At 31.6% G+C, this 26,222-nt stretch overlaps 1 protein-coding gene across 1 annotated transcript in view; it reads right to left on the bottom strand.

Annotated features, from left to right (window-relative positions):
* LOC148280518 (nephrin-like) overlaps positions 1–26,222 on the bottom strand; it is a gene marked incomplete at its 5' end in the record, with an annotated part of 113,581 nt that overhangs the window by 25,415 nt on the left and 61,944 nt on the right. Inside the window, one exon of the mRNA XM_088228257.1 lies at positions 14,617–14,768. Coding sequence (XP_088084383.1) covers positions 14,617–14,768 — 152 coding nt within the window. The remainder of the gene's footprint in view (positions 1–14,616; positions 14,769–26,222) is intronic.

Below are 26,222 nucleotides of genomic sequence, written 5' to 3'. Positions count from 1 at the left end.
ATTATTTTGTATATTTTTTTTTATCAATATTCCTACAGAGATGAGGTAGAATTTTTTCAAATTCAGGATTATCGATATTCGAGCGTTTACAGGGCTTATGACCTGTCATTGGCTGGGTTGAGTGGCCACTTTACGTTTTTTACAACATTCCCCATTCCGTTATTTATTTTGTATGTTAGCAGAAGGTGGGTTTTTAATATATTATGAATTTATCATTCATGTTTAAAGCATCAACTTTGTGATCAAACATTTTAATTAATGTTAGTAAATATAAGTATATAACCACTTACCATTTTTTGCCTACCGGTTTCGAGACGAACCCGTCCTTCGTCAAGACACTCATTACACCAACTTGCAAATACCAAAAACACCTCCACCTTCACTATCACCATAGTATATATATATAGTACATCCACATTTTAACTTCCTACAAATTCTTCATTATAAGATTAAATATTTTTTAATTAAGCTTAGCGCATGTTAAGACACGGTGGAGTTCGCATCTCTATGAACCTGCCTGTGATTGCTGTATTTTGAGAAACACTATATATATATACACTACGGTAATAGTGAAGGTGGAGGTGTATTTTAGTATTTGCATGTTAGTGTAGTGAGTGTCCTGACGAAGAGACGGGTACGTCTCGAAGCCGATAGACTAAAAAAGTCAGTAAGTAGTTTTATACTTTTATTGACTAACATCAATGTAATTAATATTAATTAATTATTTATCCAATAAACGTTCATTTTTAGAGTTCTGTTGTAATTTATTATTGGGAGTAGTGTTTCAAAATTACATTAGTAACAAAACGTGAATATATTTTACAAGTCATTTAATTAGATAATTTTAAAGCCATTTTAGTGATGCATTTATTAAAAGTTTGAAATTAAATATTCTAAATGAATACTTAATGTGCCAGGGCTTTCTATTTCTTTTTTTGGTCATAAATAATGGTAATTTTTTGTATAGTTTTACACCCTAGTAGTTAAAACATTGAGTTTTGGGACTATTTTTTTTTCTTTTTTGGTTATGTTTTTTTGTATATTTCATATATGTAGGATTTAGTAAGTAATTCTATGGAGAGCTCTTAAACAAGTTAGAAATGTCAGAAGAAACGAATTTATGGACAATGTGTATTTATTGAATGGTAAATATATATAAATACCCATAGCATAATTAGTCTATTTTTAATATGTTATTATCAATAAGATATAAGATATAAGATATAATGTAACATATTTATTGAGAGGTCTCGGGTTCGGTTCCCGACATGGTTTGACATAAAATATTTATTTAAAATGCTGTTTTCAAACCAGAAAATTTCATAGTCCCTGGACTGGTACCTGAAGCATAACACTCATAATCTTAGCTTCATGTAACAAAAAAATATCAAGATACGCTGCGATTGGTGTACCAATGCAGTGCCCTATGCACAATTAGGTGCGGAAAAGGAATGATGATGATGATGATAATGTAGCATACATTTACACGCGCCGTGGCGCAGTTGGTTAGACAGCTAACTGTGAAACTGGCGTCGCGGGTTCGATTCCCGCCAGTTGCAAAAAAAAAATCCAAGAAATATTTTTTTCTCAATTGGTCTGGGTGTTGTGGTGTATTTTTCATTACCTCCTTCCACATCTCCTCTATTCCACCTGCTGACAAGCCTCAAAATAGAGGCTTAGCGGGTTATTCTTTTAAAAAAAAAAAAAATGCATCTAATTTATCGTAATACGGCTGTTTGTGTCTTACCCGCAATCATTCGGCTAAACTCGGTTTCTTCGAGTTTACCCGAATGATCATTTCAGATTTAAGCGTGACAGTTCGTACGTAAGAGGTGTACCTAAAGAAGTTTTCTTTAATAAGAAGAAGTGGCTTAATTATTGTTATGACTTAAAAAAAAAAATTTTTTTCATTCAAAGTTTATTTTGAATACGACATAAAAGCTTGCGGTAAACATAGAAACATCTGAAAATAAATGTTTCGAGATGGTAATTGAAGGTTCTTCGATGCATAAATCAATCTTCCCCTCACGATGCACAAGATGTATGTAGTTGACAAGTCAAGGGAAGAAGTTTAAAATTGATAAAGCCGCTATGAAATTACTCTCTCATACCATACAATATATCTTCCTGGCATTTATGACATCAATCAAGCGAAAGATGCAATTTCATTGAAAAGTATTAGGTTTTCCCATATTGTACTCCCACTCCAGTTTTGCGAACATAAGTAACGTCAGCATGAAATAAAATAATAAAAAATAAGTTAGAATAAAGAGTCGTTTACCAGAATGTACGATGAGAAAGTTCAGTGGTTTTTTTATATTTTTTATTTGTTAATAGATTATTAAACAAAGCCAAAAAATAAGACGCAAAATATTTCTTAATTATTTACTTTTAACCCTTTATTATTCGTTTGTAAGAATTTAATTCCTGTATTTTGAATGAAGGTCAAGATTAAAATTGATCGGGTGACTTGCGAATTTGGAGATTTTTTATTTTTTTAAAAGAATTATCTCGTTCTTATGCTTTACCCAAATTTGAAGGCCATTTTAAACGAGTTGTAAATAACTCACTATTAGAAAATGAAATCAAGTTGGGGTAAAGTGGGATTCAAACCACGGAACTTTGGTCCGTGAGTCCAAAACACTAGCCGCAGGACCACAACCCGATCATATTGTGAAGACACCTAATACTTGTACGTTCTTGAACACGAATATCAAAATTTCTTGATGTTAGTTTAATTAGTGTCTTGACGAAGAGACGGGTACGTCTCGATACCGGAAAAAATAGAAAAGTGGTTATGTACAGATATTTAAAACCATTTAGTAACATGTTTGACCACAAAGTTAATGCTTTAAATATAGTAAATAAAATCATTAAAATCATCATCATTCCATGTCTGCTCCCAATTTAGAGCACCGTGTTTACGAAGATTCTTCAGGCATCTCTGTCGGCTGCCAGCCCTTGTGCATCCTTCCGAGTCAGGTTCGTGTCCTGTAGTTCTGACATGAACTGCTGACGAACACTCAGCAGCGGACGTTCAGGATGTCAAGAACCTGATGCCTTGTAAAGCAGGCAAGCGTGGTTAAGGCTCTCAAAAGGCATCTGCGGTATATGGCAAAGCCAACCGTATCGCCTTCGCTTGATGACAGTTGTCACCGGAGTTTGTTGCGTCCGATTTCTTATTACTTCATTCCTTACAATGATTTTGGTTTGACTGTAAGATATTGCTTGTGATAATAAGTTCTATTTTAAACCATACAGGCATACAGGTTTAAAAATACATTGTAATGAATAAACATTTTTTATTTTTGTTTTCAAAAACATTTTCGATTTTGTGGTATGACGTTTTACACTTTTATGTTAATAAATTTATATAGACCACTTTAATTTAGAGTTATACTTCGACCGGTTTTAAGGTTACTACCTCATCGTCAGGAATTATACTAACTTACAATTACTCGCGTTGTTATTTATATTTTGATGCTGAAATTTTACATCTCAATAAAAACGGTTTTCGTTTAGACAATTTAGAACGATTAAAAATTAGTTAAACTTTAAATAAATAAACTTTAAATAAAACTTTAAAAAATAAATAATCAATTAAATTAAACTTCGAGTCCACTTTTAAAAATATTCCCGTTGTGATTCATTTTATCTTCTTTCTCTCTCTTTCTTTCATTTTTCTGTCTCTTTGGCTGGTTTAAGTAGCCACTTTACACACTGTGTAACATTCAACAGGTCATAAGCCCTCTAAATGCCTAGACTTCCATATTCCCTTATTTAAGGTATTCTTCATTGCTGTTGTAACTTGTTAATCTTAATGACTCCCGAGGGGGTAAAATCCAGTTTTTTGTCTACGAACATTTGGACAAACTCAAATATTGTAATTATAAGTTAGTTTAATTCCTGAAGATGAGGTAGTAACCTCGAAACCCGTCGAAGTATAACTCTAAATTAAAGTGGATTATACAAATTTATAAACATGTAAGAATAAACATTATTATTATTATTATGGTTAATACCGGTGCAAAACTTTTCTTAAAGCTCAATGAAAATTTAATTGTTTGATTTCATTTTAATTTTCCGTTTATTATTTGGAATATTATATACAATACGATTATCTACAACCTAGTATTCACTCTGGGTGGGAGAGTGTCTCAGCTGAGTTTACCCAAATTTTACCAGATTTAACGAGATATTTATGGTCCGATCGGCGCTCAATACCGGCAAGGAGTATTAGAGGGTCGCGATGTCGGGTCAGGGTGGCGGTGGGAGGGGATTAGGGCGTCGGGACGCCGCAAACCGCTCGTTTAGACGCCGCAAGTGATTGTAAGTTCTAATCCGCACTTGGGCCGCGGGGAAGTCCAAAGTTTTAACTCACCAGCTTAAAGCGCTGGATCCTTCTATACACGGGCGTATCCGTATTCCCTATCTGCTGATCATATGTCCGACCACAGTTAGCGCTCTCCGACGGGTGTAATGTGTCGTAGCGGAGACTGCGGGGGCGCTTAATTACTGCTTAATGTCTGTTAATAAAACAAGTGCCAATCAACTATGCCAAAGGATGTTTGAGGTTTGTAAATACATTATTAAGGATATAGCGCTGAACAAACTGCAAAAAGTATATTTACTGTTTAGAAAAACTCGTAGGAAATAATAATGAAAAAACTGTACCCGTTTAATGACATCGTAAATTGTATAGTTATTTAGATAATAAAGTTTTGTTTAATTAAAAATCTTTGTGAAAAATATGTAATTTAATTCAATTTTTTTTAAATAAAAAAATTACTTTTAACCCCCTTGCTTTTTTAACGAACCAATTGTTATAAACATTTTTTTTTTGTAAACGACATGAAATAAAAATTCTTAAGAAAGGAAATTTGAGTATTTGAATACGAAAATATAACGTGTCTCAAAGAATTGAAATACAAAATAACTGCTATTAAATACGTATTGATCAAATAAAATTATAAACATCACACATAAACAGAACGTTAAAATAAATTTACAATTAATTGAAATACTTGTCAAGTATGAAAAATATTTTTTATTCTTGACAAAACTAAAGGAATTCAAACAGTAAATATAAAACAATGTCTTTATTGTTGTATTCGGATGGCATTAATTGATTTGTAAGCACGGAAGCACCTACAACTAAAGGCATTAATTTGATTTTCGAGAAACCTTTTGCTACCTCCAACAAAGACAAAGTGAAAGATAAAAAGAGTTTTAGTTTCTAGCATTGACGGAATTTCTCTCACAATTTAACGCGGCTTAACAAGATTTAAGCTAATTAATCCAAAGGACCCGGCCCGTGAGATCAGAGGCGATCAAGTGTAACTCTCTTTCCTAACTCAATTTGCATAGGGCGATACAATTCTAGCTGGAATGTACCGGCAGGAGTGGAAGGTATTGGGAGAGAAGTACCAGGATAGCAGGAGTAATCAGAAGATCAACCTCCCACGGCGACAGTCGTTAGGCGAGATCTCTTTCCGTATTGGAGAACGGTTCTCAAAATTAGGTCGGGATCGTTCCAGTCGTTTCGAAAACATAAGGAAGCAGACGATTATTTCAATACTGAGAGGGAGTAATTTATATGTAATTTGTTTAAGCACGACATGCTCTGAATATTTTTAATCTAAATAGGCTTTGCCTTGTAGCTTGGTGTGCTTTTTCAATCTCCCCCAGAGTGATGATATAAATCTGCCAAGGTTTCGTAATTACAACTGTCTGATTAGCAATTTTTGCATGTTGACATTAAATATAGTCACGATGTGATGGTTTCGGGCTTGATGGATTGTTCGTTTGAGTAATAAGAGTGTTAATTTTTTTTCATATGTTGAAAATATTTATAAAATTAGTTGGCCATAAAAGTTTTTGTAGTTTTACAAACATATAAACCTTAATATTTTATAAAATAATTAATTAAAAAAATTACTTGGAAAATTCATCAACAGGTATAACGTTTTCTACAAAACTGTATCAATTGATCCAAACAAAGTTAATGCGTAATTGATAAACAATATGATGTAATAACTTGTATTTACATATAAGTTACTAATCAAAAATATTTGGTACACTTCCACTTATTTGTTTGACCAATTGGTGCTTTCACCCTCTAATGGGCATCTTTAGACTGGTCTGACCGGTCTGAAGAGGAAGAAAATATAAGTTATTACATCATTACAATGAAGTTTCATCAAGAATTACCAATAAGTAATTTTAATCACATATAATTTGTATGTTATGTTTATTTTCGATCTGTTTTTTCTAAACTACCAATACTGCAAGGGCAAAAAATGTACAAATTAAATACTCATAAAAGTATAAAGTTTAACTGGATTGTCAAAATGGGAGTTAATTTTTAATGATTTTCAATACAATGTAGAAGAATATAAAATGACCAAATAAAGGTTAAAAAGTTTGATTTTTTGCACTTAATTATAATATTGTTTTTGTACTAAGTGTGGTAAAAACCACGTATTTTTAAAAGCAAATTTAGAACAAAAGTTTATTTTGGAATTTCGCTGTGCCTCTATGCTCTATAGTCTATATTGACAAATGCCGCGTTCATAGTCGCGCGTCACGGCGTAGCGTGGCTCCACGCGGCACGTCGCGCATTGGCGTGTTGCGGAATCCGATTCCTCGATAGGAATCTCCCGGTCGGGGTGTAATCGGGGAATTTACATTGTACGACACTGTACGACGTTACCCGATAAGATTACCTAATCAGCCAAACACGGATGGGTATCGCAACTCGTGTGCAGAGAGAAAGGAAGCGCGGCGCCCCGAGACGCCCCGAGACGCCCCGAGACGCCCAGAGACGATCCGCTCCGCCCCGCGCCTCGCCGCGGCGCGCAGCTCGCAGCGGGGTATTTCACTGCCTCGTATAAGGAAATGGCAAATTACGATGAAAGTCTTAAATGCTTATTTGTATAAATACAGAGAGACGTAATTAACCCCTTTAGGCATAACAATTAAAGCTACGAATTTCGAATAACTCATGTTGACATGCAGAAGATTATAATGAGAAACTATTTTAATTATAATTCATTACCATTTGATTGAATCAAAGTTAAACGATGACGCGAACTTGAATTTGAGCACTCTGCTATGTAAAAATTAAAAATATTTATTGTGGATTCTTATTTTCTTCCTTTTAAAAAAGAAAAAATACAATACCAATATCGATTTATGCTCAAGAATGAATAAATGGTACATTCATTAACTTACTGATTTAACTGTATGTAACTGAGTACGTGGTAGTTTATATTGTAGTTTTATATCGTAATAACTATTATATTTTAGGCTGCATGTTTCACAATTATGTAAATTTTCTAAATAATATCAATTTCTGTTCAATCAGTATCATCAAATTGAAAAAAAAAATCACTTCGTTTTCATAATTTTAAATTCCAAGAGGCGTAATCTGCTAGTCGCAAAGTATTTATATTTTAGTAACATAAAATTTCTGGGTATATTTTGGACGGAAAACCTTATACAATAATTGTTTTTAAATAATGTTAACTGTATATGAGGACGTGGTAGTTTATATAGTAGTTTTATATCGTAATAACAATTATATTTTAGGCTTCATGTTTCATAATTATGTCAATTTTCTAAATTATATCAATTTTTGGTCAATAAGTATCAACAAATAAAATAAAAAAAAACTTTGTTTCCATAATTTTAAATTCTAAAAGGCGTAATCGGCCAGTCACAAAGTAATTCTATTTTAGTAACATAAAATTTCTAGATATATTATGGACGGAAAACCTTAAACTATTAAATAGCTATTTCCAAAAAATAGCCCCTTTAAATGGTAAAATCGTATGATTTCCTAACTTTTAGTGTTTTATCAGACTAGAAGCTTAAAACTATTTTTAAATTTAATAATTGAGAATTTTTAAAAATTATTATTACTATTACTAGTACTGTAATTTTAAATATGTTTTGGATGCTTTCCGTTCAACACGGATTTTAACCTAAAGAGATGAAATTCACTCAACCAAATACCAAAAAATATATAAATCGTGATAAATATTTGCTGTGTTAGCCATAAAAATAATATAAATATGCGGGATTTTATTAATAATTTTAATTGAGATTTATAATTAAAAATTTCACTTTTAGACAATCGCAAATTCAAAACATTCTTAAAACATTTTACCGTATTAAAAAATAAAGAATCATTTAAGTTGTTGACTTTTGTACAAAACATCTTCAGCAGACGAAGAAATTATTAATTTTAGTAGCAGTTTTAACAAACATAAAAAAATATCTCACTTTTCATCATATTTAAACAATTTATTATCGAACTTAAAATACAAAACTTTCCAATGTTGAAAAAAACAATAAAGTTAGTTTTCTTAAGTTTTTAAACATTTTATTATGTGTTCGCTTTTAAAAAAAATAGTATTTACATAGTAATTTTCATTTCTATGACTTCCGTCAGTGCCTCTATTTTCTGTTTATTCTTTCACCAAAAAGGATTTATAAAACCAACATTATTTCGAAAATTGACAGAGAGAGACTGAAGGATTTTATTTAATTTCTTGTTTACACGGAGATATTTACACACGCTAGAAAACGGCAGAAATTCAAATTATTTTATACCCTTGTTTAAATATTTCAACTCTCCTGTAGAAATGGAGGGTACTGATGAAAATTCAAAGTACACCAGAACTTGGGGCTTGCGAAGAGATTATAAATGAGAATATTTTCTATGGTAGTGCTTAATTACCTCGCAGCAGCTTTAAACATGTACCTCTAAATACATTTTCCGGATTAAGGATGCCGGCCTTTTTCAAGAAATCGTTTGGCAAAGTTTCGTCACGTTTACGGCTGGAATCCCCGTCACGATATTTTTTATTAAATTTAGTGTGATGGAAGAATGGTGAACATCTTATCAACCTAAATAAGATAAAATTATTTCGCTTCTATAAAAAAAGGGTTAATTGAAAATTATAATTTTTATTTATTGCCTTTACGACTGTTTTTATTATACTTTACAAAGCACTATTGCCATTTTGTTTAATTTAAAAGAATGATTTACAAATTACACAAAATATTTTTTACAAAATGTTCTCGATGTAAATTAAGTTTTTACATTGATTTCATTTGAAACATTTGGAATGTTTACTAAATAAATTACCCAACTTCTTAACACCTCTGAATCAAAGTTGCGATTTCAATATTTTTACAATTAAACTATTATTTTAAGGTTGATTTGCATATTGAAAAAAAAAAAACTAATTTTTATAATCACTCGCTTTATTAAAAGTAATTAAATGAACTAATTATAAGAGATTTCTACTTCTTCGCTTGTAATTTAAAATTGAAGAAGTTTATAATACGAAATTAATTTTGGGTTTGCGATTGCCATCGGGTTTAAAGAATAAAAGAAAAGAAAATAAGTTATGAACTTAATAAATATTATTTTATTTCCGTGAAATGTGTCCAAGAAGACGTACAAAATATCTTGCTCCATTTGAAGGCGAAAAAAACAAATAATGGACAAATTAAAAAAAAAGGTATTTACTAAATTCAGTTATTTATTATTTTTGAATTCTTCATGACAAAATTTAACGGGAAAACGTAAAAAACGGGACCCTTGAGACAGACGGTCTTAAATTCTTTTATTCGGCAGTCTGTTTTTTTTAAATATCAATATCAATACCGTGTTTCAGTCTCCGGTTTGTTCTCTATGTCCCTTGTCGATGGCATTCGGGGAATTCCTGGAACTGAGCCACAAAGTTATTAAGTTGAACAGAAATTCCCAATACTGATGCTCCAGTTAGGGTTTTTACTTTACTACCCCTATCAAACATGACTTTGCTGCGGCTTCAGCACGGATTTAGTTGGAACTAATTATTTATTGGGAGAGGAGGGGTAAATTTAAACAGGGCTTTCAAACTATTAATTCAGTCATTTCTTGGATTTTTACGGCCATTCAGATGAAAATTTAGTGTTTTTAGTTTAATATGTCGTGTAGCGTTGGCGTTCTTTTCCGAAGTTTTAGACCGCATTGCAGCGTCCATCATTGCGGGTTGATGTTTCTTGTGATTAGATTTATGCAACGTTATGGCAATCCTTGCTATACGCTTCTTGTTAATCTGAAATCAGTGTCGTTTCGTAGTCGACAAATTGATGTTATTTCGTTATAACTGGGAAATGTTCAAACCGTTAGAAAAAAGAGTGCAAACGACACCCGTCATAGTAACCCAGAAAAAACTTACTGTGCATGTTTATTCATTATTTCATGAAATTTCTTTGATCAAAAGCATTGTTTCACGGGTTTTATTTCCAGCAAGTCTGACATAAAATATTTGTATAAAATAATATAACTAAGAATTTTCTTTGTTAAAAATCAATAATTAGTGACATTATTGTAATGGAGAGGAAAAACATTTCTGAGAAGGGAATATGGAAGTCAAGGCATTTATCGGGCTCACAAACTGTCATTGTCTGACTCTAACATCTGCATTTCTTCAACTCTTACATATTTATTGACAAATTAAAACAGGGATAGAGAATACCTTAAATAAGGGAATATGGAAGTCAAGGCATTTACAGGGCTTATGACCTGTCTTTGGCTGGTTTAAGTGGCCACTTTACACACTGTGTAACATTCACCATTTTGCCTATGTTTGAACATCCATATTTCTTCAATTCTTCCGTTTGTTAGTTTTAGTGAAGTTAAAGTCTTACATATTTATTTATTTAATTGACGGACTTATGCAGTCATTCTATATGTTGACGCTGGTTTAGTAAAAGAGCTGAAACCTTTTATTTATGTGGGTGAGATTCATCTGGCTGAATTATTTCACCTACTAAGTAACGCCTAGAAACACTTTTCTATTCTTATACATCTTATATACCGGTATGGACAGTAGCAATACTTGACACCTTCAATACTAGGTGCCAGACCTACCAACTAAGCAATTTAACACGACACCGGAAACTGAAAACTAAATTCAGACTTTCTCCTCCCAGCATTGATTTCGGTTGTCTTTATAACGAAATTGTTGATTACTTTGAACATTTAACAAAAATTAATTTACATTATCATGATTGGGCTCAATCAGTATTGTTCGTTATTCATTTCATTGTATTTCATTAAGTTGAAATCAATTGAGTTAATAAATTTAACTCCTCATTAATACGTAAGTGAAATCTTTTATTTAATACACGTAACCCTTTAAACAACTTTGGGAAGTCAAAATCCTAAATAATTTTTACTAAACACGAAAGCAGATTCACTTATCATTAAAACTAATGGAATTAAACAATCAACAATGTTTTGAGTATGTCCAAATGTTTGCAGACAGGCAAAAACTCAAAATATTGCAAATTAAATTAAATGTGCCCACCGGTTTCAGAACATGATTGTCCCTTTGTCAAGTCATGTTGAACACATGTTAGCAAATTATGTATTTTAGGTGCACTACTTGTTATTTGGTAGAATTAACCATATTAAGTGTTCGTTTGTTTTTAAACCTAGACAAAAGGACTTAGGTTAACATTTATTTTCGTTATATCATACAAAGTAAATACGTAGTTTTATTTTTAACACGAATAATTCCAAAGTAAGCGCTTCAATAATGAATTTTATTTATTCGACATATAAATTTTATAAACCTATATTCTCAGAAAATTAAAACCAATAAATCATTTTACCTTTGTGTTCTCATCAATTATCGAGCACTTCAGTTACGTGGAACTAATATTAGAACACCTTAATGATGAAATTTATATTCTGTGGTACTGATTCACAATACCGATGAAAAAAAAAAATTGTCTGTTTAAAAATCTTAAAACACTTTTAGTATTGATAAACTTTACAATATTATTGTAATAAACAATACACTAATTACAGGAGTATTTTGTAAAACTTAAATTGAAAATATGGTGTCACTACAATGCGATCTAATTGAGTACACATCATTACAAATGAATTAATTTTTTAATTAAACTTGATTGCAATTTCAATTTGTTTTTTCATAGCTCTGATTTTAATTGAAACAGAATGTTTATTGATGTCATTTTGTGTTATAAAAAAATTCAGACCAAGAAATATGTATCTAATGTGTATTTGAAGAAATGCGTTTTTTTCTATATGAAGATAATAAGAAATTATAGTTTGACTTTTTGGGTGAATATTTTTTTGTTATATTTTAAGACAATTGGCCATACTTACCAAATTTAATGATTAGTTTTCATGCTAAGGTAGGTATTCTAAACTAAATTTAATCTAACATCCAATATCATTTTCTTGTTTGATAATCTACATCGATAGTAAAGGTAGTCCATTACATCCAAGTTCACAAAATACCGTTAGAGCACGTTTTCATGACTATTTGACCATTTTAGAATCTATAGACAACTGAATTGCATAGTTATTCGAATTTGGAATGGACGATGGATAGAAATGTCGTATTACTGAAATAACACAGGTAAAATAATAATCACATTTGACGATAAATATTCAGTTTTTAGGTTAATATGATTTTTCGTGTCATATTAATTATCAAATATAACCACGTAAAAATGGCAATGAAAACACAATTTAAAAATTTCTTTGTGTCAAGACTGCTTGATTTACGAAGTTAAAATTTTCACACACCAATATTGCGCTAAATTTTGAGCAAAATCATTTTTATATTGCGTTTCAATTCGAGCAATGTATCATGAATACTGTTTTATGTGTAAAACATATTATGGCGATTTGAATTCTGAGAAAGGCAAGATTCATGTTTAGTTTCCAACTATTTACAATCATAAATTTTTATTTTTCTTTCTATGAATCAGTAGTCAGATAGCAGAAGGGACCATCCGTAATTTTTTTATTTTCGATAATTTTAATAAATATTTCATTACACAGAAATACACACAGAAAAAAAACGCCTCTAACATTTAAAAAGGTTGTTCATCATAAAAAAAACTATACAATAAACGAAAAAGGTTAATTAGACTTAATCAAGGTCTTATTTCTGCTCTCCTCAACATTTCTAAAAAAAAGATGGTTCCTTCTGCCACCTGACTACTGAAATATTGCAATGTAAGAGCCATGATATCGGAGAACGCTACAGAGATCTTTCCTTAAAAAAAACTAAGAAATTTTATCATCAAACGGTATTTCGCTAGAAACATTTTTCATTTGTACTGAAGATTGAGTAGGTTTACGATATAAAAACAGTAGAGGGCTCATTGGCTGAAGTTATCAAGATTTTTCATGATTATGTCCTGGCATAATGGTTATTACTTCAAAATATAATACACATGTATGGAGTTTTTTATTTCCTCCACTTATGCCTACAATAAAAATAAAATACTTTTGCCATAAAACGTTTTACTACTTGTAGCAATCGGCAAAACATGGGCAAAAAGCGCTCAGCGGGGCGGGACCTTAATGGATAATATTCATCTAAGTATTTTTTTTAAAAAACAAATTCTTTTAATAAAAAACATCTGCAAATATAAATTGTGGAAATACTTTTTGCTGTTTTTCTTCTATTTAAAGATTTTATTTCAACCAAAATAATATACAACTGACCCCCGTTGTGTTATGGCAAAAACGCTGGGCCTCACGCATAGAGATTACGGCTTTTATTCCTCGGAACATCATGTGATTGCGGTTTTTCTCAAACTTGGAATGAATTCTACGCTGTAATCTAATTTGTTGACTTGTCTGCACGGTAGCGAGTTAGTTCGAAAAACATTCCTTACGAAACATGCATGTCTGAAAAATTATTCGAATTTTCTACAAATTTAAAAAAATTGGAATGGGCAAAATGGTGAATGTTACACAGTGTGTAAAATGACCACTTAAACCAGCCAATGACAGGTCACAAGCCCTATAAATGCCTGGACTTATATATTTTCTTCTAAGAAATGTTCTTTATCTCCGTTTTAATATTTTAAGAACCAAAATGTTTTTAAAAAAAGGTTTTTGTGGAATCGATTTATTTATCGTGTTTTTAATGTTAAGTGCGTACTTACGAAAAATAAGTTTTAAAATATCGTATATATGTACCTATATAAAACACAACTTAAATTTGATCGAAAGAATAAAAAAACTCACCTGAGTATATAAACACATTAATATTATTATTTCTTAGTTTATTTATTTAAAATAAAGCAAAAATACATTTTTCAAATTATTATAACTTTAAAGCTATCGATTGACAAAAAGTTGATTGAAAACGATTGTTTTTGATAATAAAAAAAAACATAGAAAATATGAAACAGCGGCAGAAATGGAAGCCAACGAATAACAGATCGTACATTCTGTGAATGCTCCACTTTCTTTTCTTTTCAAGAATTGTTTTATTATATATATATATATATATTATGCAGGAATTCTTTTGCACTATGATTTTTTCTGCGTTATTGTAAATCGTTCTTAATATTTTCGGACATCTAAAATTGCATTACCACGTCTTTCATCAAAGTTGGTGAAATTTTCTTGTCTAAATAGAAATTGGAGAAGTTATCCACATAAATATCATAACCTCTGATTACATTCTGCGAATGACACATGGCGTTACGACTCACACATACAATTAAAACCTCATTGAGCGTTCTCAGTTAATGTTTAATTATTCAGATACTCACCGGTTCGTTTTTCAGCGTCACCGGCTCTTATACCAGCTAGGGTCAGTGGAATGCTTCTTCCCTTGGAGTTGAAGGCATATACTTCCAGCCTGAAGGTGATATCTGGTTCTAGGGTCACGGAGAAGACGGCTTCTGAACTGGTCAAGTTGTATCTGCAGAATAATTAATTACAATAAAATAAATAACATTATTGGATATTTTTTTCAGCTGAGCTACGAATGAATTAAACAGAATGGATTGATTTACACTGTAAGATGTTTTATTTTTTTATTTATTGGCGGGTAAATGTAATCATAACTGGATTTCTTTTTGCAGGATTATGACCCAAGAGTAGCCACTAAATAATAAAAATATATGTATACGATACAGATCAATCTACCCTAATTTTATCATGTCGTATGGATTTGATTGACCCGGGATGGTATTCCGAATCTTCTTTATCCTCTAGACAGGGATTAATGTGGAAATTTTTATTTTTCGCTTGCGTTCACACTTTGTTTCATATAATGGCAACATTGATGATAAAATGTCTAGTAAATATGAACACGTAAAATCAAATATGATGATTCTCGTTAAGAACATTAGTGCGACCTTAAGCATTACCCAAAATACTTCTTTTGGTTCAATTGACCAAAGCGTATCAGTTTTTTTTCTGTTTTTTAATCAGTTTTATACATCACTTCACGTTTAATCATCAGTGTGGGCATTATATGAAGCAAAGTGTATTTGCCAGTGGTATTCGCATAAAAAAAAAACTGCAAGTTGAAAGATCGTCATTGACTGTCGTCTAGGACGGCGGGAGCCCGTCTATTCTATATCGCGTTTTATTAGATTGTTTAAAGACCGTTTACACGCGGACAATACAATACTGTTCCGAACCGGAATTTGACCTCATGTAAACAGCAATTTTTAAGACAATACATTGTTCCGAAACGTTTTCACGAAGATAGACAGGCAGGCTATCTCCGCGGAATAGCGGTTATCCCCATTACAGCGCGCGGCCGTATTGTCTTCGTGTAAACGCACACAGACAAGACCCGATGACAATATCGATTTTTTCGACGTGTACGTGTCGCTCAAGCGCATTTTTTCTACGAAAATGGAGGAAAAAGAAATGCATTTTCATGATTTAGCTCATCCCTTAATAATTTCAAAACGTTAAAGTATAGTGTTCTTTGTGGACTCGCTAGTAATAAACGATGCCATGTTTTTATTTTCCCAGCGCTCACGTGTGAACTGCGGCCAAATTTCCGTATCGTTCCAGCGTTCTGTCCTGCGCGGTCGAGGTTGTTTATGGATCTAAGACGACAAAACGACATTGTCCTTTATATTATATTGACTACGTGTAAACGATACCTTGAAATATTTTACTCTTCGTGTATGTTTATGTAGATGTCAAAAGCAATCAATGATGTTTATGAAAAATAAATGAATGTTGTGTTTATAAAACGTTATAAAAATTTCATGAAGTTTTAATTGGTTTAATAGTTATTAAATCCAAAACCTTGTACAAAATTCCTCTTTAGTTCAAAATATGATTCCAAACGAACATATAATAATATGCAAGAAAACATTACTTTGGGTACGTATGTACGTGGTGTGTTCACAAAATAACGGAAAATTTTCAATTTCGCGAGTTTAGAGAGTCCGATTGTCATTTTTTATTTATTATTATGTTGGTATACACGCTTCTCAAGTATGCTAAAATTTTCAGCCGTAGTCATTATTTACTTTGTCCGTGGTAGGGTAAGACGCGTTTTTATGAGCTCGGCGATAATCGTTTGTTAAAAAAAATGGATAAAATAGTTTTTTACAAATTTTATGTAAAAAATAAAATAAAGTGTAACAAAGTATGTGAAATGGTAACAAAGACCTACGGTAAAAAGAGTTTACGAGTGGTATAAGCGTTCCCAAGATGGCCGTCAAGACGCTGAAGATGACGAACGGCCCGGACGCTGCAGCACATCAAAAACCGATGAAAACTCACAGTGTTCTTCGATTTTAATGGCATAGTGCATCATGAATTATTGCCACAAAATCGAACGGTCAATGAAGAGTACTGCCTACAAGGTTAACGCCGCGCCGTTTGCGTTTGCATGAAACAATCCGAAAAAAAACGCCCGGATTTGTGACAAAAAAAATCATGTCATTTGCACCACGATAACGCATCAGTTCATACTTCATCGCTAGTTCACGGTTTTTTGGCCAAAAACAATACTCCAACGATGCCTCAGACAACATATTTGCCAGACATGGCTCCGTGTGACTTTTTCCTTTTTCCGAAAATAATGAGAACCTTAAAAGGCCATCGTTTTACAAGCATAGATCACATTAAAAGCGCATCGCTTAAAGAGCTACTGGCCATCTTAAAGATCGAGTTAAAGAAGTGTTTCAAGGATTGGAAGAAGCGCTAGCACAAGGGCATAATATTTGATGGGGACTATTTTGAGGGCGACAACATTAATGTAGATGAATGAATTTTTTTTTCTTCAAAAAACGAAAATTCCCGTTATTTTCTGAACTCACCGCGTATACCTTTATGTCGGTCGAATTGAACCCAGCAAGTATTAATATTAATATGGAAAATTTTAAATACTCTATTTTTGTGAAGGGCGCTGTTAAGTAAATATCACGTTAACATCCAAATAACACTAACATAAAATATGGGCTAATTAAATTAATCATAGATCCCAGCTTTACAAACAGCAGTCTATAAAATGAAATTGAATGTATCTACTGCCGTCTACGACACGGTACAAAAGTGGATAATCACATAATTTTCTACACAACATGTTTTAGTTTACCCTGAAGATAGCTTCGGTAGCCAAAACTTCAGAACGAGTCCAACCTTGACGGGACCATTTAAAATAGACCATACATGGACATACTACAAAAACGTATAGAAATGTGCCCACTGCCGACTGCGACACGGTACAAATTACAAGTAGATAAACAGATACTTTTTTCTACAAAACATACAGTTTACCCCGAAGATGGCTCGTGCAATGGTATCGGAAACGTTAGAACCAAAAACAAAAAAAAAACATATTGCTAGACCATACACATTAGAAAGAAATCTTACCCCTCTTGACATTTTGAAAATTTGTTTTCCAATAGACACTTGGAAACAAATATAATAATTTTATGTGAGCAAAATAATATACTTGGTGAAACGATATGGAACAAAACTCTTTAAAAGTTTTTCAAGTCAAATGAGTTTCTTGGTGTAATGGTCAGTGCGCTTCCCTACCATGCAAGAGGTCTCGGTTTCAATTTATTTATACATTATTGTGTACATAAAATTATACATATTACATACATAAAATTATACATTTGTATAAAGTTGCGTTGACTATCCAACTAGGGTTATTTACCTCGTTCTAAGCAGGTCAAAAAAATATAAAAAAACAGTTTTCAATACATAGAAAAAATTAAAGGTAATAGACATGAAAATACAGTGAAAAACATAGATAAATACAAAGTTTAAAAAAACATAGTAAAAAATAAAGTAAAAAACGCATTTAAAAACCCCGAAAAATATATAGTAAAAAGAAAATACAAAGTAAAAACATAGTAAAACACATAGAAAAAAAGGTAAATGTACTGCAAAAAACATGTTTAAAAAAAAAGATTAAATATTTAAAAAGACATAGTAAAAGATGTGATAAATAAAAAAATGTGTACAAAAAGTAAAGAAACAGAGAATTTCCCGGCATAGTTGATATGAAATATTTGTTCAAGAGTGTGTTTTCACAATAGAATATTTCACAGTCCCTGGACTGGTACCTGAAGCGTAAGACTGATCATCTTACCTTCATGTTACAAAAATGATCAAGATACGCTGCGATTGGTAAACCATTGCAGTACCCTATGCATCATTAGGAGTGAAAAGGGAATAATGATGATGATGATGAGTTTCCTCATCTTCCGCAAAAAATCGTTATCTGCTAGGCTAAGTAACCGGCCCGCAAAACCCGGAGCGTTTTGTCTGACTGAGGGTATTAGGACCGCAATATCGGGTACCCGGTCTCGCCGTAACGTGTACCCTACCGGTAACCACGGCGATACTTCACGACGCAAGCTACAAATTAACTCCAGGTAACCGCAGGAGACCCGAAAAGGTACTCTGTGAATGTAACCTCAAGGACGCCGCAAACAAGGTCGCCAATTTGCTTACCTTGTACTTTACTCCAATTATATAGTCAAATGTTTGTCTGAGCGGGTGTGCGATTTGCTAACTATGATTATTCTGAAAGATTAAAGTTACCGTAGTATCTATCTTATCTATATTTATAAAAGACAATGTCCGTGTGTATGTCCTCGATGGGTTGAATAACTACTTGACTGAATTATGTGCGGTTTCCAGCAAAATGTAGATTTTTGCCACGAGCATATTTATAATGCAACTAAATATCGTCAATTTATTAACTAAAGAAAAGTTTGGAAGGAACATGTTTTTTTCATCGTTCACCAGGGCTGCATTCACCGAGAATGCATTTACAAAAAAATCTAATGACGTAATTTTTTATGTTTAAAAAAAATTGTTTTTGTATGTTTAAAAACAAAACTTCGTTTTTAAGGATCCAAATCAAATTATTTCCTTAAATTCCTTATAATTTCCACCCATGTATTTCTTTCTACTGGATTTTTATATACTTAAATAATATTAACTGGCATTCAATACAAATTTAAAAATCACTTTCCTGAATAAAGTGCACCCTTGTTGGTGTGAAGAGCAGAGTTTGACATTTGCAAAAAGTATTCATATTAAATGTTTGATTCTTATTAAATGAAAATGATTTATTCATTTTTTTGGATTTCAAGTACCTACTAAAATTCAACATTTGAAAAATATTTATTTCAAGTTCTGAAATTCAATTATTAACAAATACATCGGAACTTACTTGCTAATGAAAAATTACAATTTTTTTTTTGTTTATCCGAACGGTTTTTACCAAAGAGTTTTTAGTAATGTTTTGTAAGTATACTTAATAATGTTTAATCTTAAAAGGAAACGCCGTCCGATTTTTCTTCATACAAACGTATTCCCGTATTTTCTCTATGGATTATAGCATCAGAGCAGTTTTTTTTTTACACGCCATAGATATTTACCGTTGGCGTGTCATTTTTGTTTAGTTTTTAGAAAAATGATTTATTTTGGAAACGAGAACCATCAAAAAACCCGTAAAAAAGCACAGTTTTATCTGCTGTCTTCTAAATATTTTTAATAACACAAAACAAACTGATACAGAAAATTTTATTCTGACACACTTTTTATGAAAATAATAACAAAATCGGTTTAGTTTTGAGGTGCGGAAAACGGGAAAACGAAACGTCGATTTTTACTATTCTAACAAAGGGTTTGACATGCAGTTGTCTTTTTCGCACAGTATCGGGGAGGCATCTGCAAGACACTGACAGGAAAACGATGTTCGAATACCTATTTGTCAAAATTCTCTATGCCCACAATTTATGTAAACTGAAACGCAAAAGTAGTAATGAATATATATCTGATTTAGAATAAATACAATAATTAAAATCAAACTTTTGATTGTGCTCATTTAATCTACATACGAGTATGTACTCAAATCTAGCAATATCAAAGCATTGCCGGGTTTAGCTCGTATGATATAAAGTAAAGGTCTTCTTGTGGTTTTATTCTGTCAATTCACATATAAATTCATTGCGTTTAGAATTTGACTTTTGTTTGAAATTTTATGTTTTACATACGAACTCAGACTTACAAATTTTACACAAATACCTTGCAGATTACTTTTTACTTTAAGTTAAAATAAGTTTTTAATACAAGGATTGATACACCAACCGCAGAGTATATTGACCATTTTTGTTGCATTATTTTTTAGTTATTGTTATTTATTATATTTTTTATGTTGCATTTTACAAAAGGTATACATACGTTACAAATAAACTTTTACGTAAACACAAAAAAACCCTCAAAAGCATGGCCTGTGTGTGGGTATACATTTTATTTTAAATTTTAATAAAGGCTACTAGAAGACGACGATAGATATCAAAAAATAAAAAATAATTGCTAATATGAGAACACATTTTAAATTAAAAGTATATTTTATTCATGGAAAAAAGAAGCTTCCTAATTTGGTTTTTTTTATCGATACTTTAAACAAAAATTTAAATTGAAACAAATTTTAAAAAAATATCTCAATCTTATTATTCTTATGAAATACATTGAACAATTTTGGAGCCATAAAAAATACGTGACGAATCAAAACGACCTCTTGCATGAAAGGCAAACGCGCTGACCACTTGACCACAAGGTGGGCACAGCTGGATAAAATAATTTCGGTAAGATTTATTAATAAAATATAAATAAAATTACTAGATGCTATAATACTCCAAGGTAAGCACAATCGCTTTTTCTAGTTTTCTTATCAATAAGTTTATAAGAGAGATTTTTTTTAAAAAGCTGTCTTAAGTTTTAACAATTATATAATTTTTTTATAAATACATATACAAAAGGCTAAAAAATATTTTTTTTTACAAAATAATGGTAAAATACATTTAAAATACATAAAAATGAAACTAAATTTTTAATCTTATACGTATATTCATAAATGTAAAAATTAAAAAAAACTTCATTATTGGGAAGTTTTTTGAAATTTTAAAATAATTAAGAAAACAATCGTTATAAAACACAAACGACAGAACAAGCGTGGGCTACCGATATAAAAATCATAATGGATATATTTTTGGCTAGATGCATGCAAAAAATGAGGCAGATTGTTAAAGAAAATAACGAGATATGATTATTTTTCTTCCTGAGAAATGACGCTGGTACTGAGAGGGTCAAAAGACTCAATGTCCATATTTCCTAGTCTTAAATAGTATCTACCACTTATTTATATGTATAAATGTTGGCATATTGTACACACATTGAAAATCATCAGATTTTAATTTTCTTAGAGGAAAATTTATTTACTTTTTAAATCAGCCAATGACAGGTCATAAGTCTTGTAAAGCCGAGACTTTCACATTCCCTTCATAAAAATTAGTCTTTAGTAATAATAAAAGTTTTTTCTTTAATTTTTTTGTAGTAAAAAAGATTTTGTTTCATTATTTCTGTAGTGCTTACGCACATTATTTACATAAACATGATGTAAGTTATTTTCGTTACAAAAAAAATAAATCATTTAAACAAATACATACGTTTGTACAATGCAAAAAAAAACTTTATTTGAAATTTTTGAGAAGTTTTAATCAATTATTTAGCGTAGTGTTTTTATTTATTTATTTTCAATTTACTTAATTTTTGACAATAATGTAAATGGTACATTGGCGAAATTATTTCCAAATGACAATTTCTTTCAACCAACCAATAAAATAAATAAAAAATATAATTTTTATTGCAAAACATATTCAATATAAAATGAAAATAAAGGTAAACATATACAAAAATATAAATATTTGTGTTTATAAATTACCTAAAATCAATACTCTTACTCAGTGGCAAAAAGGAATAAAGAGGAAAGATGAAAGGAGGAGAGTTTAAGGAAGAGAAAAGAGATGTCTCTTCAGACGTGATTTAAACAGAGATACTGTAGTAACATATTTGAAAGTGGATGGGAGATGATTTCACAGTCAAGCCGCATGGACACTATATAAGTTATAAGAGTAATGTATTAAAGTATTGAATATTTAAAAATAAGTTCGATAGTTTAAAACAACCGTCACAATGAGTTTTCCTGAAAAATTGTGCGGTATGTCAGGGTTGATGGCCGTTGCGACGTGATTTAAAACGCCGGCAGAGTTCAAATAAAACACAATACAAACTCAGAAAACCGAAATGTACATCTGAAAACCGTTAAATTAATAAACTTACACACTTATTGATGATAGTATGTATCAAAGCAGGATAAATAAAATAAAATATAATAAACGCTTTAAACTTTAATATGATTACAATATTCATATACTGAGAAGAGTGGAGGTTATTAAGGAAATTTTGACTTTATTAATCCCTCATGTAAAATTAAGCTGCGTAATAATATTTGGTGTACACAAATAAGGCAAAATTAACTCGTGATAGGCTGCAGGGTTGGTAATAAACAGTCAAGAACAATTATTAATAAGCTGAATACATTACATATATTAGATCGCCTGCTCAAACTTTTGAAAAGCTCTCGCTGAAATGGAAGCTCTTTGAATTGTGAGCAGATTTAAGGAAAGGCAGTACATAGAGGGAAGTGTCAACAAGGTGTGGAAGAGATTCGTGTAATTTATTACATTCCAATGTAGGTACAGATGAGATGAGGATATGGTTGGGTGGGAATGAGCCCCGAATAACTCTTTCGGATCGTTTTAATAATAATATAGCCCGGAGAGCTTACTTGAAAGTTGTTTTTGAGTTCACACTCGCACATTACAATAAATATTTGGTTTCACGAGATGTAAAACGAGAAAAGTTTTTTGTTACATATGTAGATGCTTATTTCAAAATTTGCCATGTTCTTTGCAAATTATTATCTCAAACCAGTTTATAGTTTTATTAAATTCCTTGTAGATAATAAGTTTATTTGATTTAACACAAAATATTTTTTCTAGATTACATATATTTTACAGAGATTACGAACCTCTTTAGGTCATGGAAATCAAAGCAAAAATAATGACTATTAATTGGCTGGTTTATCTTAAAGCGATCACTTTACAAATTGTCTAACATTATCTTTTCTGCCTGTGTCTGAATATTTTGTATTTTACATGACTTATCGCTTTTTACTGTATACAGAAATACAAATTAAAATAGAACTTCTACGTTGGTACACGTAATGTTAAAAAAAATCACATTAAATGAATCAAACACAATTGGAGAACAAAATTAAAATGAAATAAAACAATAAATATAAGATGCAAACTTTATTATGAGGAGAAAACAAAGTATACTTTACGACAATTTAAGGTTAAAATTGTAAATCAGTCGTTTTAAAAATATTAACAATGTTAGTAAATTAAAATAATATAAAATATATCATTCTCCCTCAAATATTTACTAAAATCACATTTGTAAATTAATTCGTCATGTCAGATTGGCAGGAAAATATAAAACTTAATATATGTAATTAAATATTTGTATATAACCACTTACTGACTTCTCTTTGTCTACCGGTTTCGAGACCGGATTCGGACGTTTTGGTTTCGGAGCGTAAACGTGCGGTCAGCGTAAACTATGTATGTTGTTCCGGACGCGTAAAATCGAATAAATTAAAATAATACAATAATTAGAAAGGATCCCCGGTAAATGTATAGAACTGATGGCTGGGCTCTCAATAAAGATAAAATGGTCACTTTCGAGCCTGGCCTCAGTATTACCGGGGAAAAATAGCTAGGTTAAAATGAATAAAATGTATAAAAATATATTATGTAAATGTCATGTTGCGCGCGTCGCGGCTGCCGACGAAATGGCCCGTACGGGCATTGAGCGCCCGTATTTACGCCACCTGCGGCCGGCGGCATGTAGCGAGTGGCGGGGAAAGATTACCCCCACCACTCCGAGGCAGCCGGCGCGGGTGGGATGGCCGACTCACGGAGCTCGACGCGCACCGCTTTATAAGGCGGTCAAATGGAAATATTAAATCAGTTGAGTTCCTAACTCTGAACAGTTCACACGTGTTTTATTCCGTTCTCCGTCCTGTTCGCCTTCCTGCACTTCGCTCTTCGCTCCGCTCTGCCTGCTGACTGCCTTCGCCTCTCTGCACCACTTGGACCGGGTGGAAAGTCCTTTTCAGGGCTATTGAGGTTGACTTGCGGTCGGCGCAGCTGTGCTCCTACCTTCCGACTTTGTCTTTGGCTCTGTCTGGGAGGGCGGCTTCCCACTTACGCCGGGAAGCTTGACTGCGGCAGACGCGGGTGACGAACCGGCGAAACTTTCATCGTGGTAACGCGTACGTTACATATGTAATTTATAACTTTGCACTTTTTGTGTGATGTTCCAGCACAGTGCCACACATATAATTGGTTATAGAAGAGTGTCAGTATATACTATGCATAATTAATTTATTTTGAGTTTATACAAATGTTTGTAGACAAGGCTAGGTTCTACTTCATAGGGAGTTATGAACATTGAAATCTATTGAAAGAGGAAATGCAGATGTTTAAACATAGGGAAAATGATGACTATTACACAGTATGTAATGTAGCCATTTGAACCAGCCAAGACAGATTATAAGTCCTGTATATGCCTTCACTTTAACATTCTTTTCTCAAAAATGTTTTACCTTGATGTCGCGATAATTGAAAAAAAACACCCATACAATAAATGGTAACAAGAAATTTTAATACCCAATTATTTATTATCCAATTGATATTTTTATTACGATGTATTAATATTTATTTTCAATGTCCTGCAATTTTGGAAATCAATACACATTTTTTCAAATATAAAATCAAGATGATAGTTACCATGTAACGAGATTGAAAAAAAATAGCAAGTACTTGAAAGAAGTGAAAGTGCTGTATGCCAAATAAAAATCCAAGCACTTCTATTATCCATCAATGTTTCTGTCTTGTCAATGTTTCGAAAAAAAAAATTAGTTTGCCTCTTGCACCCGATATTTTATATTGATTCACAATGAAAACGAGTTTCTACCACCTTATTACGTTATCGTTTATTTGCTTAAAGTATACAAGAATTATAAAACATACCATTAAAATTTCATTATAAAAAATATCTTTTAGACATTTTTATTGCTCTCTTGGTGTGTAATTCGTTTTGGGTTATGAGACTCTCCCCATTTCCTCCAGTAATAAAGTCAAATGAAATATTTCATTAAAGTTTTAAATAAATAGATATAACGTTATTACAACATTTTCAATGTTTTATATTTTTCTCATGCTAGGACTAAAGTGGTTTATATTTGGGCCGGGAGTTTACCTGAAGAAGCAGTTATTTTTTTATTGTTGGTTTGCGGTTGTGCAATCAGGACTGTAAACATGTTTACTGCATTTTAGAAGCAATATGAAAGTTAAGTACCGCGTGTATAATTTTCTCAGGAGACGAATGTAAGCAGCCATGAAAAATGAACGGAAGGGCTGTTTTCTTATATACGATACATAGCACAACGTTTTATAAGGTTACAAGACTTACAGACAACAAGAATTTATTATATAAAGATAATTCTGTTTATTTTTAAACAACGTTTAGGTTTAAATGATTGATCCCCAGATTTTATACTATATGTAGTATTTTAATATGTATTGATATTCTTAATCGATTATTTGATAACTGTAAATACATATTAACTAAAAAAAATTATGCCTATTCACAAAATAAAGCGTATATTTAGATTAATATGTCCGGTTTCTTTAGTGCAGTTCTGAAAATGTGAGTTATTGACACACAACACAATGTACTATATTGCTCTAATCAGAATCAAAGCGGATTAGTATAAACCGATACTTTAAAAATAATGTTCTATGTTTAAAAAAGGCGTACTAATAAACCTTTAATGCGTGTTTAAATAGTATTTTATTTGTTTAAATAATATTTTATTTATGAAATAGCTCGAAATTTGAGGAAAAATTTTTGATTTTAATCATGTTCAATTGAAAAATTTTTTTGTGTTTAATTTTGT

The sequence above is a fragment of the Micrasema longulum genome, unplaced genomic scaffold (genome assembly GCF_059751315.1).
Source record: "Micrasema longulum isolate JH-2025_06_02 unplaced genomic scaffold, ASM5975131v1 h1tg000571l, whole genome shotgun sequence".
Taxonomy (NCBI): Eukaryota; Metazoa; Arthropoda; class Insecta; order Trichoptera; family Brachycentridae; genus Micrasema; species Micrasema longulum.
The sequence above is the reverse complement of the archived record's forward strand: the minus strand, read 5'-3'. Positions and strand labels throughout refer to the sequence as shown.